This window comes from Orbicella faveolata, unplaced genomic scaffold (genome assembly GCF_042242905.1).
Source record: "Orbicella faveolata isolate gen_17 unplaced genomic scaffold, um_ofav_v1 contig_26, whole genome shotgun sequence".
Lineage (NCBI taxonomy): Eukaryota > Metazoa > Cnidaria > Anthozoa > Scleractinia > Merulinidae > Orbicella > Orbicella faveolata.
This window is the reverse complement of record NW_028301554.1, coordinates 3,381,733-3,398,607: the sequence shown is the minus strand read 5'-3', so window position 1 is coordinate 3,398,607 and position 16,875 is coordinate 3,381,733. Positions and strand designations below refer to the sequence as shown.

At 41.0% G+C, this 16,875-nt stretch overlaps 1 protein-coding gene and 1 pseudogene across 1 annotated transcript; one reads left to right on the top strand and one right to left on the bottom strand.

Moving 5' to 3' along the window:
- Positions 1-2,801: 2,801 nt before the first annotated feature.
- LOC110062402 (uncharacterized) lies at positions 2,802-6,233 on the bottom strand. The gene is made up of 3 exons (XM_089295369.1): positions 5,961-6,233; positions 3,585-5,297; positions 2,802-3,228 (listed from the first exon to the last, which is right to left on the bottom strand). Exons 1-3 carry the CDS (start codon positions 6,052-6,054, stop codon positions 2,822-2,824), a joined length of 2,214 nt encoding a protein of 737 aa, XP_089151495.1. The 5' UTR covers positions 6,055-6,233; the 3' UTR covers positions 2,802-2,821.
- A 2,799-nt stretch (positions 6,234-9,032) lies between these two features.
- On the top strand, positions 9,033-10,690 carry LOC149107679 (uncharacterized; annotated as a pseudogene).
- Positions 10,691-16,875: the final 6,185 nt, after the last annotated feature.

Genomic DNA, 16,875 nt, shown 5'->3' with positions numbered 1-16,875 from the left:
TCAATCGGCCTGAAACGAACATTGCGACTAAAAGGACAAGGGCATGGGGGGGGGACTCACATATAAAATAGACGGGGGGTGCTCGTCGTACCTTTTAGTGGTTAAGAAAGGGGTTGTGGTACCTCTTAGGGTGTTAAGCCTCAAAAGGTCCACAGCTGGAGCTTTTGCGATTCCTTTTAGGGTATTGGGACGAAAGAATATCTCAGGAGATAATGTGTTATGTAAGAATAGGGGAGAAAAACATTTCAAGCCACGCCCTAAAAACAGGATCTTGGTACCTCTTAGGGGTTCTCTTCAAAATTTCCGACGAGCACCCCCGTCCTTTTCTTATGGGATTCCCTTCCCCAGAGCAAGGGCAACGTTAAGTTTCTAATCAATGCCTAATAGTCTAGGAGACGCAGAGCGCAATAAGATTCTACGACTTGAGTTTCGTAATCGTAATAGTCCTTCTTTAGTCCCATCGTTAAGACACTAGGCAAATGAAACACAGTAAAACGTTTTTTTCTCAAACGTCGGCTTCAAATAAACGTCGGGTTTACAAGGCCAAGTCTTCAATACACAATCGAAGTGTTTACTCAAAAGTAATACATCACCTAATACTTAAACTGTGCAAAAGAAAATTCATGGACAGTCGCCTTCCCCCTACCCCATCCATGTAGACGTCTCTTTGTATTCTTACGTTTGTACTTCAGTCGTATGGACTGTCTGCTACATCAGTCATGCAGGCTACATACGTCCAAGTAGGTACATGCATTACGCGTTAAAATAAGCGCATACATGTTCCCTTAAAAGTTCAATAAAATGTATTTACACCATCCGACAGTGTCTCGCCAAATTTGGTATAATTGCTTTGAAAATGTTGCGCTATGATTGTAATGAACTGAAGGCAAGCACTAGTCTTCATCTTAAGAGAGATTTTATAAAGAAAGAAAATTGTCTGTTAAGCATACGTTTGCGGAGAATACAGAATTATCAAACAGACTACGAGCCTGGGTTTTCTGTGAGCGAGTCGTTGTCTATCGGTCATAGAAAACGAGGGTGAGTACAAAAAAAATTCTCTCTTTCGAGAGCAACGTGTCCACGGCCTATGTGCTGGTAGTTCCACTTGGGAATTGCAGTTTTTTAGAACATAAAATTTCCAAGGGAATCTATCAATCCATAGGCGCGAGTCATGAACACGATTTTCATTTTCTCTCAATTGTTTACCACGAAATGTTCTTGTACTAGTAAACCTAAAACTGAAAACATCAAGACATTATTTACCGTAATGTCCAACCGTTCTGGAGCGCAATTGCCATTTTATCGTACCGTTGTTTGTCGGTGTATTCAGCAGTAGTATTTACTTCTACGTGCTATTTTCCAAGAGAAATCTACATGGGATAACGACCAAAACGACTCAAGATTCTTGCTCTTTGGTGCCGCCCATATATGCATAGCTAGCTTGAGGTAATCGGTTCAATGCCCGTCATTCTCTCTGATGAGCGCGCATCTCTCCTAAACTTACAGAAATACTGCAAGACTCGTAAATATATTCAGGGATCACAACAAAATGTGATATTAGGGCCTCAACAGACTAGGACAATTGGTCGTCCATAGATATTAGCACCTAACTGCTCGACAGAATAATTCCACACACTGGAAGCTAAAGTTATTAATTTCTAAATATCTATGCGAGAACTTGATTAATAACGTTCGATGAACATGTCAGAGGTGCCTATTTTTTCCGCTAAAATCGTTGGGATGAAACACTTAAATTCAGTGTTTTAGGAAACACTTAGTACTTGGTTGTTAGTTGGATTTACATGTAAGGTAATTAAATTCCAGTAAAACTGTCATCGATACCTTGGTTGCTTCGATCTTTTAAGCTATTGATAATCCTTTGTTGTCTACAACTAACGTTTTGCTTTAAAAGCCTGATCCCAGCAAGCATTAAATGGGAGACAACTCAGCTTCTCTTCGTGGTAGGTTTCGTGCTGGGATCAGGTTAAAACGTCAACCATATCGATCTACCATTGACAAATTCGGATTGTGTCCTCTTACTCAGTCGATCTCCAGTAACTGTTGGCGGGCAAGACGGCTGCACACTTCTTCAATCTGTTCTTTAGTTCTGTGTGAGGAGATCAAGTAAGACACTATTTTTATTGTGATTTTATAAACAAGCAGTTGTTTTGTCTTTCATCAGTACTACATAGTGCACTTTGTTTCTCTATGTTTTATCTTCACTGTCCTTGCCCGTTCACATACTCTTGAAATACCGTCAAGTAATCTTTCAAAACCTAAGCGTAAATACGAACGGTCTTCCTTCCATAATCAACAAGTCCTATTTCGTGACGTATGGCCAGTTTTATAGATTGTATGACTTGTGAACCTACAACCATATCAGGCAGAGCTTAGGGAAATGCTGTCGAAGTAAATATCAGCAGGAAATGATTTAAGGATTTATATATGGGTCATATATAAATCCTCGTCAGGATTTATATATGACCCATTTTATGATCCAAGATCAATCGGGTCATGGTGCATCAAAGGAACCAATGAATCTTCTCTTCGCAAGGATTCTTCGGTTCCTTTGATGTACAGTAATGATCTGAGTGATCCTGGATTATAAACACTGATTCAAATCCTCTCAAGGAATCCAGCCTTATTGTCTTAGCATAACCTCGTTACTGAGCCAGAATATCGATAGAGCTGACATGTATAGCGACGCTTTCTGCCATAATTTGCAAAAAAAAAAAAAAACGCAGGCCCTGTCGAGTGCTGTCTATTAATCAATCGTGACTGATAGACAATCAGTTTGCCAATGCTGAGCCTCTGAGTTAAGCTAAAACCGATGTTGAAGCACGCCTATGCTACAATGAAAAAGCCCAAAATACCGTTGAAGATCCTTGGTGTTGTCATCCAGCACCCTCTCCTGAATGGTCTGTGACCTTTCAAGGCATTCTTTTGCTTCCTGGAGTTCTCCCCTTTCTTTCTGCACCATACCAAGATCAAACAGAGACTTGGCCGTGTCACGATGATCCTTCAGCAATTCAAGTCGCATCCTCAGTGCTTCATCGGAATACTGCTTAGCGTTGTCGTATTGACCAAGCGCATAGTAGTTATTGGACAGATTGTTGAGGATGGTTGCCGTGAAGGGATGATCACCCAGTTGTTCCCTGTAAACTGGAAGGGTCTCACGTTCTCTGACTGCAATGGCTTCCTGGTGGTCTCCTTTAAGCGACAGGGCCACTATCAAAATAATTTACAAGAAAATATTATTATTCCTCCGTCTCGATGCCTTTCAGTTACCTACAAGGAAAAACTAATGAGGAATTGATCCGGCCCTTGATAAGGCTCCATTACCAGCCACTGTTCGGGAAAGGAGGGGAAGAACTGACGTAGACCGGATTCGAGAGAGCGTTGGAACTCGAGCCTATTCTTAGATAGACTTCACACGTCCAATTGTTAGTGAGTTAGAATCCCAATCCGATTGGTCGTGGCCAGACTCTTGGCTGGTGTCATCGTGCTGTGCTGACGAACAAGACTATTTACTGTCACAGTGTTTCGCTGAAACTGAGGATGCATAAACAATAAATGACACATACCTGCCATATCATTGTATGTTGCTGCAAGCATGACGATGTCCTCTTCCCCATGTCTTTCTCTAATGTCGATAGCCCGCTGAATCTTCACTTTCCCTTCAGAGAATTTGCCTTCCTTTGCGAGACATCGACCAAGTTTGGAGAGACATTGGGCCCGGCTATTTCCTGTGTTGATGTTCAGATTCCGACTGCTCTGAATTTTGTCGGCTTCCACCAAATATTCCTTGGTTCGTTCCGCCGCTGCATCACACAGACCTGGCGAACATGAGCAGTGGAACACTTGTTTGATCCCCAGGGAGGTGAGGCACTCACTCAATCTCTTTTGATCTTCCATTTCTTCAGACCTCTTTCTTAACAAGTTGAAAACAAATTCATATCTCTCCTTTCCAATCATCTTCGCCAGAAGCTCCCCAACGCCGTTGAAGACATCGATGCACTTCCCAATTTGTTCTCCAGGCATTTCTCCGTTGTCACACCACCCAATAAGTTGCATGATGTTCTCTTCGTCCTGTCGGAAAGCTGTGATTGCGTCTGAAGCGTTCTTGCTCAAGAACAGTTTAAATTTGTCTGTCAGGAAGGTAAGAAAGTAGTTGATGAATACATTCCGGGCATTGACAAAGATTTCACGAAAACCTGACTGATCTGATGTCTTCTTTCCGCAGTAGTCGCGAATGACTCTGAGAAAAGTAAAGAAACAAACATCCTTAACGATGTTTTGTCCTAAAAGAGATCGCTTTGCCAGTTCCAATGCATTATCTGTGAGCTGATGTTCACTCAGCTTCAATGGCTGAAATATTTCTTCAGCTCTACGCAGGGTGAAACGCCCTCTAAGAAGTGCTAATATTATGAGGGTGCTCTTTTCCTTTTCATTAAGTCTGCCAAAACAAATATCAAGGCACACGTTAATCTTTTTTTCTTTCGGGACGAACTGGATCTTTGTTAAGAACTCAAATGCATCGCTCGGTTGTGCGCAGCTCATACGTGCCACGGGATCAAGCAGGTCGGAGTGTGACATGGCTAAGGTGTACAGAACGAGGGGAATGCCGCTGCAAATCTCTGATAGCTGGTACGCGAGCTGCTGGTCAACCACCCTTTCTTTACAAACTCTTTGCAAAAGCTGAAATGACTCTTCTGGTTTAAAGCAATCCAGATGAACCTTTTGCTGCCCTAGGTCCGGAAACACAATTTTCTCTGATGAGGTGACCAGTAACTTGACTTTTCTTGAAATCATCACAGTTTCAGTGATAAAATTCATGATCTTCGATTCTTCGCATGGTGGGGTCATCCTTCCTTGTGCCACTGCTCCTTCATGGGGAGTTTCCTGCCCAATGTCGCCCAAATACAGCAGAAATTCGAAGTTGTCCAGCAGCAACACAGTGTAGAAAGCTTGGCTTTTCAGGCGATTTTTCAGCTCTGATATCGGCTTGTCGACAGGACAAGGGTAAACTTGTTGAAGAGACTTTTCTGCGAAATCGTCCAAAGAATTTATATATCTGCAGTTGACATAAACAACCACGGTGCAACTGTCGGAGTCCAATCGGTCGTTTGCTACCTTGATAGCTGTGCTTGTTTTACCCACACCAGTAACGCCATGTACGAGAACACATCTGCAACCGTGTGTTGGACAGAGGTATCTGCTAATGTCGTTGCATTCCTGGACACGACTGACAAAATGAGGTATTGTTTGAGGGAGATGGGAGAAATCTCTGCAGGCTCCTGTGAGACAAATGTTTCTTCGTTAATCACCAACTTATGTAGATAAAATATCCTCTAGAGAGAGCATCTAATAGGAGCGAGAATCCGCCAACTAATGTACACTGTTCTTCCTAGAACACAAACTATCAATATTGTAAACTATGTTGACCAACAAGTGGACACAATTTGCGTTTGTCGGCAGTTGTTAGCTGTTCGTTCTGTTCTTCTGAGATTTATATAGGTAGATGTGACAAAATTTATTGACGTGGCACACTTTGCGGCACTGTTTGTGCCCCTGCAACGTCGAAGATGAAACTAGGTTTATACTTTATTGTTGAAAATAGTCATCGATTAGTTATCGTTTTTTCAGTGAATAATACAAATACAATACTGAATCTCCGACAGTAACAGTTAGAGCATTAATTGTACAATTTATGAACTCCATTGATTATTTTATTAGCAGGCCGTTAGTGCAGTGCTTATCCTCCTGTTTTGATAGGCGAGACAAACTACTTTCAATCTTTTGATTATATTTTTGTTGTTCTTGTTATTTATTTCTTTGTAAGTTTACGATCATAGCCATTTTAAAATGCTTTACGCTTTACGCTACAATGCGGAAACAATTTATGAATATATGCAAATAAAGCCTGTTGTTGTTGAGTCTGATATAAAATTTCAAATTACCTGCACTAGTTTCCCATACTGGTAATGAGACTATGAAACCTGTGTAATTGATCAAGCAAAGAACAATACTAGTCAATACAAATGACTGAGTCATGAAAAAGCTATTTCGTCACAATTCTTTCCCAATAACATTAATTTTCCATCTAATCATTCCCCATTTTTACATTCTCGAATTTTCATTCCCATGCTTTTCTATTCCCATGCTTTTACGTTCTCCCATCATTTCGTTGTAGCAACAATTGCAATCAACTTTCTCAGGAAAAACGGTGAAGAAAAGACCGTGAGACTCAATTTAACATTAAAAATTCAAAATACCTGGACTGGTTGTTTCCAGTTCACCAGCACTCTTTGGTTGATCTGAAAGACCTGGAAGGGAAGGTTAAGTATTTGTTATTTAAGGTGACCGAACACAGTTTTCGCGCGCGTTCTCACTAGTGCGATTCAGCGCGCGCACAAGGATTACAAAAACCAAACATGGCGTCGATACAGCGATCATTCTAATTGCTCAATGCCCGCGCTAACTCTGGACACAGTGTATTGATGGTTTTAGTCTTTTATTAGAAAGGTATGTTAGAAAAGGTAACAATGCAAAGAACCCAACAATTCTTAGATTTACTTTTGTTACCGAAAGAACTCAGTTAAGTGCAGCGCATGCGTAATAAGTCAACAATTGTGATTGACTGCGGAATAGCTTTCTCGGAATTACGCCTATTTCTCGAGAACCACTCTTTAGAATTTCACGACACTCGGCACGAAAATACTTTAGGGAACGAGTAACTGGAGTAATAAAAAAATGAACCTTAACAGACGAAATTCTAGATATTCCAGTGAACCTTAAACAAGGGATAATCATAGGCGTACGGGCACCCTCGGACTGTCTGCAGGGGGGGGGGGGGCGGTGACCTTTTTACCCGAAAAAATTACCCAATGCCCGAATGCGTGAGTGTTGAAATCGGGATGCAGACGCACTCAAATTGGGAGAAAAACAAAAATGTTCACAAAGATAGTTCTATTGAAAGCTTGCATACTCAATGACCTCTCTATCAACAGTCTCCATCGAGTAAAATCTAAAACTTATTAAGAGAAAAAGTCCTTCTATTCATAGCGTTCGTTCAGCGATGGGCTGATCAGAAACACTGGCATTTGCGTTTGAAGATGGACCGTTTGAGCGTGTTACAGAAGCAATCATATATTCGAGACGAACGTCTCTACATACACGAGACGTTCAAAGAACAACATGAGGCATTGCAAGAAGTCGTTCGTGATAGTCTCGGCCACAGCAGACTTGCAGCGTGCACTGCACGCCTTCTATGAATTCAAAAGTCACGTAAATAAGATGGTTAACAACATGGACGTACTAGAGGAACACCTCCAAAGAAAAATTCAAGAAAGAAATTAAAACACCATATTGTTAAGACATTCCAAACGGCTCTTTCAGAGCCACCACAAGAAAAAAAGTCTTGGTCCTCGTTCGCTTTGATTCGTGTCCTTGTTTTGTTGATGGAAAATTGGGAAAGGAAATAATATCCTTATTGTGGATTTCCACGATACACATTAAGCCAACTTGTAGCTAAAAGAAAACCCCAGGTCCCTCATAACATTTCAGTTTAAGTCCTTTTATTGCAAGGCAAATGTCAGAGAAAAGTAGCTTACAAGCCTTAAAATCTAAAAGTAAAGGCCGAAAACGCTGTCCCGTTTCGTCCCGACTGACTACCACGGCGTCTTCGGTGCGCCAACGATACTTAAGATCAGCAGCAGATACAAATGGTACACTTTATACGGTACGCATACGGTACTACTTCAGGGACCAAACCACTGAAGAAACCACTTGGCGGCCTACAGATACCCAATCGGGTGTCTAACCACACAGAACTTCATAAAAAGTAGAAACGTTTTATGCGAGTTTTGAAAATCACATCAACAGCATTATTTTGCAATGTTTTCTCTTGAGTGTCGTTGCCCGAATCATGGGCGTTTTGCCCGAAAAATTACGTAATTTTCCGTAGCTGGGGGAGCTGCGGCCCCCCTCCCCCCCCCCCCCCCCCCCCCCATCTCGTACGCTTATGGGGGATAATTATAGATATCTTTGTTAAATTACTATTTAACAATTAGATTATGAGCTCAAGATTTCTATGAGGTGATAGTTGATGAGGCCGAAGGCCGAATCAACTATCGCCTCATAGAAATTGAGGGCGAATAATCTGATTGTTTTAGTAGAATTCTAACTGAAATTAAGGCAAATAACGGTTTACAATTATTTTTCAACGTATTGTTGAACTTTACGTCTTAACAAAATCGCACGTATTGAATTATTCTCAGTAAATTTGCAGTTGTTTACGCGCACGCACCCGTTTTTCAATAATTTAAAGTTTTTAAAGTCAAGAGACCGTTGATGCCCTTCTTTTAGTCTTCTCAGAAATTTAATTATCCATTTACATCTAAACTTTCTTCCAAAACTTCAGGAAAACGATGAAAACGTTGCATTTTATGGGCGACTGACAGTCACTGCACTCTAATGGCTGATAGTATACGAGTAGCTCAGCCAATCAGATGGCAGCATTTGCATTAGTATACTAGTAGAATTCCACTAATAAAATAGTGTTAACTTGTGAGCATTGTTACATGCTTGTTGCATGCAAATTATAAAGAGAATTTAATGACTAGATTTCTGCAAATAAACCAACCCGATTTTAAAGCCCTGTTAATATTTCATGCTTCCATGGCAACGTCAGACACGCCAGCTTAACTATCAAAAAACAGAAGATTGTGTTGTTAACAAGCGTGTTGCCATTTTTGGCGACCAAAGGATCAAGAGTTTTAGCGAAAAAAAGGTAAATGAAACACAGGAATCAAAAAACTGTGTTCAGCCACCGAAGTGAACATTGGTAAATATTCACTGAGCCTGAGGCGAATAATTGTTTCAGTACAATTTTCAGAGGTGAATATCAAGGACTTCAAAATAACGGACTAAAGCATGAAAACACAAACGCAATTGTTCGTTTGCATACACGTATGCAGCCGTAGTTTTAACAATAGGGAGCTTACGAATCGATGACTTCTTTCACGACGACGATGTCTGTACAGCGGAAAGCCCTACTACGCATGCGCAAAAGGGTGTTGCGCAAGATTGAGCATCGTCGCGTGGCCGGCGACGACGGCAACCAGAGTGTTTTCAAGTTGTCGTCAGAGTTTTGTGACTTAGGTTTGTTGTGACCTTTTTCTGTGCCATTTTACGTCTAAGGTAGATTATTGCTTTCTGAAGTTTGAGTTTTCTTTTTTTTTTTTTCTAACAGTTGAAGACGCTGGAAATGGCAGACGAAGTTTTAGCTTTGGCTACGGCAACAAGTACAAGGTTATGATAACTATGGGTTTTTTTGGTTATTCATCTCTTTATTGAGGTTTCCCAACATATCAGGTGTAATTGCATGAACGAAATGAAAATTGGGGTGGCATTTTCAGCTTTCTTTTGGGGCCTAATAACCGTAAATAGCCCGAGTGAAGTAATGTATCCAAGCTCAACTTCACACCACGTCTACATGTGCAGTTTTTATAAATTATTCCCGCAGCTATCGGTCAAATAAGGCAAAGGTATGTATTTGAACGATGATATGCACAGCTTTTCAACTGCAGTTATTTTGTTTTGACGTCAGTAGACACTTTACTTAACTTATTTAATTCAGACCGAATTTAGATATCCTAAAACCAGTTAAAAGAAATTCCAGACTCTTAAGTCTTGCCTACATCTTCATTATTTAAGCCATTTCACTGCAAAAGCTTAATCTTAAATTTGTACAGTTGCAGTCAATGTTAATGTAGTGAATATTCCGTTGTACTTGTAAACAAAAGAAATCCAAACTACAGTATTACTTCACAATTTTGTTAGGCCAAAGAGAGGGCTCTTTCCAGCAAATTTATTGTTTACACTTGCTTGTGGACAAGAAACTGTTTATATATGCTGTGCTAAATTAAAGCAAATTTGATCTATTCCAGAGCTGATTTGCCTTTTTAAATGAAGTAGGACAAGTTTATGACATTGGTACATCTCACGAATGTAACTCGTTTTGTTAAAGAAATTCTCAGATGAAATGGAGTGTAGAGCATGGAGAGCATGATGTAATGCTGGAAAGGGAAATAATGTTGTTCGAATTATGGAAATATAAGGCAGGGAGCGGGCCAGTGCCTAGATCGAATTGCTGAGAGTCTTAATCATTTGAAAAAGCCGTCCTTTAGCGTGTCTCAAACGTCTGTGGGATTTTAAAAAGAAGGAAAGATCTGAGAAAAATCTTCTGGGATTTCTCCAGGAAAGACAGAACTCGATCAAAAAATGGAAGATTACTTGGAACAGAAAGAAGATCAGGAGGGGGCGTCAGAGAAGGCATCAGAAGAACCTCGGGATAAGGCGGCAAAGGACAAGGACACGAAAAATAAGGCAGTGGAACATGTGGAACTTCGATCAGAAACAAAGAAAAGAGCTGGCTCTGATCTGCCAAAAAAGAAAAGGATACACCATGGAAACGACCCTCTTAAATACTTGAGAGAGGCATCAGATAGATATTGCGAACTGAAAAAGCAAGAACTTGAATTTAGAATGGCACAGGAGAAAAGTGCAGCAGCCAACAAACCCTTATATGCTTCAGCAAATGACTGAAGAATCAGCAAGAGCAATTTCAAACGATGCTTCAGATGTTCATGCAACATGCCCTGTTAAACTTTTGAAGAAGAGAAATTGATGTTATGTTGGACTAATTTAGTCAGGAGTTTTTATGGGTGTAGTTAAGTTCATGGTTACATGGTTACATTTTTTAGTAATGAGATACCCCTTTCTTCATATGGATAATCCCTATTTACTATTTAATGAAAAGTTAAAACAAAATTCTACTTTTAATGCTGTTGAGTTCCACATTGATACAAAAATAACAGAAGTTGAAACTATATGATTGAATGAAATAATTATCTAGGAGCGGTGGATTGATGCCAAAGTACTCGGAGCTAGTAGACTGGTACAAAGTAGTATGAGCGTTCTGAATCAAGGCACAATCTATGTACATTTTCCCCACTGCACTTAAACCAATTTTACCCATTCAACAGCAGTACGTGCAGCATTCATGGCTGTATTGTAGTCTTTTTCATCTTGGGTTAGAGCTGCACCCCTTAAAGGTCCTTGCACGTGCGCACGCAGGGCGGGGGGGGGGGGTTCTGTTGTAGAGAACTCTTTGATTGACACCTGGCCGAACAGTTTCGTCGATGAAACCCCAACAATTGTCTGATGCTGCGCGTGACTGATGTACAGCATCAGCATATAGCGTAAGGTTTGCTAAAGAAAGTAGGTTATGATTGTAGGCAGTCAGCGAGTGATTCCATCGATTGCAAATCCAGTCAATCATGTGATTTGTTATAATGCGATCTCTGGGACTGGTATTGCGAGGTGAAAAACCATATCATTATACCGGCGAGGATATAAAAATCTTTTTAGGTAAATACAGAAAAAAGGAATCGATTCGACAACCAAACCATTCTACCTACGTCACGAACTCATCTGGTAACTGAAGTGCATCTGCAAATTTTTATATGTCATTTTTATAGAAGCGAAATTTGACGTTGCATTCAGCATTTGTCAACTCGTCTAACTCAAATCTTTCATAATCCCAATTCCGTACGGAAAATCGGGTTTTTTGACCTATTAGCATCATGCAACAAGACAATCTCTCTGTGATTGATAAATACTTTTCTTTATCATATGACCCGTACGGCCCCGCGCGCAATTTCCGTGGAAAACCATAAGAAAAAAGGTCCCGTATGAGGGCCGTACGCGTCGAAGTGATAGGGCCGGAAAAACACGTGCGGCCCTACTAGAAATGCGTACGGCCCTACTAGAAACTCGATGCGAGTTAATGACAAAACAACTTTGTCGCTGCAAAATTTTGTTCTTTTCAAAATGAGAGATGAAAGTAAACATTCTGAGAGCGAAGTTTACTATCCAGGCGAACTGTCCGATGCAGAACTACTTCAGTCGCCAACTCACTCCGAAAGAACAGAAAGAAAGTCCACAGTCCTCACAACTAAAGAAGTTCACAACTTTCTCAGAAGCCAACAACAAGCAAACGGGCGGTCAAGAAAACAACTTTTCCGAATGAATTGTCCGATAATTAACCTTTGGAATAAGCAAACAGTCTTGAGGCGAAACTTCTTTCAGTGGGAAAGCATCAAAGAATTCATCGTAGGTCAACAGCAAGAAAACCGGCAAGCCGCGAAGAAAACAAAGTATGATATAAATTTTTTCTTCGAGTTTCCAGAGTTAGGAGAAGAGAAATCACAAACATACCTTGTGCACCGTAGGATATATTGCTCTGCAGTTTCTACATCAGTGTTGTTTGAAGAAACAAAACTGAGTACGAACACAAGTTCATTACCGTAAAATTCATCCAGATAATAATACTCGCTTGAATTTCCACTACATAACAAAGCCAGCAGAAGTCAGCAAACCCAGGTACTGTTTGCGGGAGCTAACATCGGTGTCATTAATATTCAGTTGCTGGTTCTTCCTTGTTCAAGAGAATCCAAGAGGTAGACAAATAGCTTGAAACGACGCCGACGTTTTCTTAAGTCTTCAGATGAAGAAGATTTGTGAACAATTTCACTGAAGCGTGAAGCGAACTTTTGTCACTCGTTAAGTTTTTGATGGTTTTGACATATCTTTGACAGCTTTATGTCAACTTTCTGTTGGCTTTTTGGCATGAATTGTAATTGTAGACTTACATTGAAAAACAAATGTGAGAAAATGAGTCGTGTTTTTCGATGAATTGTGAGTTTCTTGTTCGACGCGAAGAAATAAACGACAATGAGTTTTCATGGTAGAATCTTTTCTGTAGTTTTTCCGCACGGCCGTCTGATGTTATGTAATCGCGTCCTATTTAGGTTCAACCGTTAAGTGGTCATATGATAAAATGCTTATTGACTGAGTAAGGTCAGGCCGGACGGGAAAATATTTGTCTCTCGGTCAGGACGCATGGACCTCGCTGCGCTCGGTCCGTACGTCCTGACCTCGAGCCAAATATTTTCCCGTCCGGCCCTCCCACTCAGTCAATAAGTACATAGTACGCATATGCAATGCAGTTTCTCGTCTCTCTTAACTTTGGCATCTCCCTTCGGTCTCTTCCAGTTTCCCAAAGGGATATAGTACTTCACAAACAAGCGTTGTTTCCTGGAAGAAAATATTAATTTCTTCCCAAAAAGGCACAAACAGTACCCTGATCCCAGGTTCCGCATGAGATGAGAATAATCAAGAAAAACCTCTGGGTCCAGGGTACACAAACACGGTCTTCGTATCGTAATCAAATTTTGGCGCCAAATTGTGCCCGACGCCGACCCAGAACATGACGTCACTAAAAGTCGTGGCCGTGAAAGGAGTCGTCGATTCGTAAGCTCTCTAATAAGCTTATATGTACATTACGATTGTGAATCAATTAGCTTACGATTGTGAATCAATTCACTCATCGAGTTCGGCAGTAAAACAAACAAGCGAAACTCAACGAATAATAAATTCATCCGGTACCTTTGTTTTATCGTTGTTGACTGTAGGTGGCTATACCTGAACTCTTCCACGAGTAAAATCTTATCACGGAAACTTGTTCTTAAAAAACGCACACCACTATACCACCGAGGAAAATGACCCAGGCTTTGTCACTATTTTGGATTTATTTCCTTGATTTAATAACGATGTGGTCGACTAAAATTACAATTACATAAAGCTAAATTACTAACAGCGGGTAAGTGGTTCTACACGCGAGATGAGAAAGACAAACTAGCTATGTACAATAATAGAAACAAACATAACTGAAACAAACTGAAATTAAATGCTGATAAAATAGACTTACTCACCAACGTTTCCGGGTTAAATCCTATCTTATGTCTTGATAACTTCTTTAGGGATTTCTGATTCTTCGATCACGCGCGTTGCTGATCTCATTCTACTGTGCTATAAACTGGTCCTTGTAAAGAAATATATCCCACGTGATATTCTGTAAATCACGGAACGAAATTTGATGATAGATACTTAACTGCGCCTATATGGCAGCGCTTACATGGCTCCCCTAAATTGTAAGATCAATTTATAAAAATAGGCGTCTCCTAGAATGCTTAGCTATGAAATGTCCAAACTAAAGGGAAAAAAAAACTAAAATAAAGTGTCCATTCCACATCTGCTTCTGTCAGCATCAGCTTCACTTGGTATCACTGGAATCTGTTCAGCCTTGCGGGATTGGCTCCTCGTCGGGGACACCCGGTCTTCCTTCTGTGTTATTCGGAACTAGGAGGACAAGCTTGTGGATTGGGCGCTCTAGGAAAGACATTGGTTTTCTTCGTCTGCCACTGCTAGAGAGATGGCGATCTCTCTAGCTTACATCCCTAGCCCATCATTTCCCTTTCGAGGCTCAGCCACACGAGCTAGTTGCCACTGGTTATGGGGTGTATTATCGTCTTTAATGATAACGACATCTCCAAGTCTCGTCTTGGGCGCACCTATATCTGCCGTTCTTGTAGAGCATGGAGAAATTCTTTCCTCCATCGAGTCCAGAACTCGTTCGTTAAATGCTGACCGCGCCGCCATTGTTTCTTGGAGTACTGGTCAGCGTCTTGGAAGGCTCCGCGGGGTGGAAGAACGATCTTAGTCTTCGTGGTAAGGAGATGATTTGGGGTCAAGGCCTCTAGAGAAACAGGCGACGTGTTGTTGTGAGTAGTTAGTGTTAGTAGTAAGTGGACGGCTGTTTATTACTGCTTCAGCTTCACACATAAAAGTCCTTAGTGCTTCGTCGTTCAGCTGGCTCCCGTTCTTTTCCAAGAGTGCGGAGAGGACGCTTCTAACGGTCCTGATTTGTCTCTCCCACACGCCTCCCATGTGACTGGCTGTGGGAGCGTTAAACTTGAATTCTATCCAGTCACAGGTCATCTTCAGTAGGTCGGACTTGATCTTGTCTTGATCCATTTCACTGAGAGCTTCTCATAATTCTCGTCTTGCGCCAATGAAGTTGGAGCCTTGGTCTGCTTGAAGTTGGCGTATAGGACCGCACCTACAGAGGAATCGTCGCAGTGCGTTTAGAAATGAGTCGTTTCCAATGTATGACAGACTCCTAAATGAACGGCCCTGGAGGTCAGGCATGTAAAAACTACGCCGTATCTTTTTAGTTCCTTGCGGCCTTCCTTAACGTACCATGGGTCGAAGAGATGGACACCGCAATAACTAAATGGAGGGGATGGTTCTAGTCTTTCTTCGGGAAGGTCAGCCATTTTTTGCTCTTGTGCCTTCGCTCGCAGTCGTTGGCAGGTAACGCAATTCTTTATGTAGGTTGAAACAGCACCGCTACATCCAGTGGTGCTGAGTCTTTTCGTGAAAATCCTTTATCACGAGCTCGGTGACGTGTCCTCTTCTTGGAAGAATGACCGGGTTAATGTTTTTTATATCTCCAGGTAAGCTGGCTCGCTGAATTCTCCCACCCACTCGTAGAACCCCATGTCTATCTAGAAAGGATCAAGGCGGTATAGATTGCGTGCTTGTTTCACGACTTGACTTCGCTTTCTTGCTTCATCAGCCTTTTCTGTATTTTTTTGTTCGACCTAGGGGTCTCAAGCGCCTTGATCTCATTGTCTTTGTATTTGCTTTACGATTTCACGCTAAGCTTTCTTCAGTTCTTCTATTCAAAGCGGCTGGTACTTCTAAATTGCGGAGGTTTTCACATCTTCCAAGTGGATCCCTTTCCTTGATCTCTCTCTCTCTCTCTCTCTCTCTCTCTCTCTCTCTCTCTCTCTCTCTCTCTCTCTCTCTCGGAGTACCTTTAGGTATCTGCGGCAGACAGCTATTGCTATCTTTGCAAGGAACAAAACTGAGAAATAATCTAGTCGTTGTAGCAAGGATGCTGGGACTTCATTCCCTGCTCTTGTGAAAACAGAGCTTTTCTTGACTTCTTTATTGTCAGGTGATGGCTCGAGATGTTCATACTGTGGATCAGAGCTTCTCCAGCCTTCACTGTTCTCCCACAACAACGCGGGTCCGTTTATCCATCGCTTCTTCTCTACAAGGCTTCTTGCACTGATGTTTATAGTTGTAAGAATATGACGGTATATCAAGACAGTAACCTCAAGTTCATGATTTTCTTTATTCTCAAAACTTGTCTGCTTGACACTGATTTGAAACTGTAAGAGGAAATTATATGTTAATCAGAGCTTGAGTCGGACTGACAAAAATTTGGACAAATAGAGGTGTTTTGTTTCTTGACTTCCGTGTAAAACCTCATAACACGTTTGCCACTGAAGACATCTTAAGGAGACCCTTCCGTGTCTCACGGACATAATCGACAGCGAAAGCATTTTTATCTTAATAAAGGAAATGTTATCCATTATGATAAACCAAGATACTAATAATATTAAAAATTTAGCATTCATTCCTGCGGTTATGATAGCGGAAACTCGTAATTTCACAGCTATCCGGCTTTTGTATTTCCAAATCATAATTACGAAATCAGTCACACACAACATTTTTACAAAAAGAACTGAAGAGTACTAAAAAAAATGGAGAACTTTATCCTCAACTTTATTTGATGATTTTGTTCTCCGTGCTGTAAAACCGTTTTCCTTTCCTTGAAAAAATTCTTTCCCGTCTACTAGATTTTTGAGTTATTTTTTTGGAAAAAAAAAATACCTCTTAGTCGGCGCGTCGGGTATGTTACGGGTCAATGGGTGAGTGAGTGAGTGAGAGATGTATGTATGTCACACCAATCAGATTGGATCAACTATAAACAGCCAATCAAATTTCTTGTTGTGAAGGTAAATAGTATGTGAGGAGATTTGATCCTGATACAGTTTAGAACGGGCATATTTATTCTTCTATAAAAGAGGAGGAATTATTCATGTATTGGGCTTATTT

What these genes read in the sequence shown, in the direction of transcription:
- LOC110062402 (XM_089295369.1), bottom strand. Translation starts at nt 6,054, where the DNA reads ATGACTCAGTCATTTGTATTGACTAGTATTGTTCTTTGCTTGATCAAT. An exon ending in AGTATGGGAAACTAGTGCAG is followed by an intron (nt 5,298 to 5,960) that starts GTAATTTGAAAT and finishes TTTGTCTCACAG; the next exon opens with GAGCCTGCAGAGATTTCTCC. An exon ending in AACATACAATGATATGGCAG is followed by an intron (nt 3,229 to 3,584) that starts GTATGTGTCATT and finishes TTATTTTGATAG; the next exon opens with TGGCCCTGTCGCTTAAAGGA.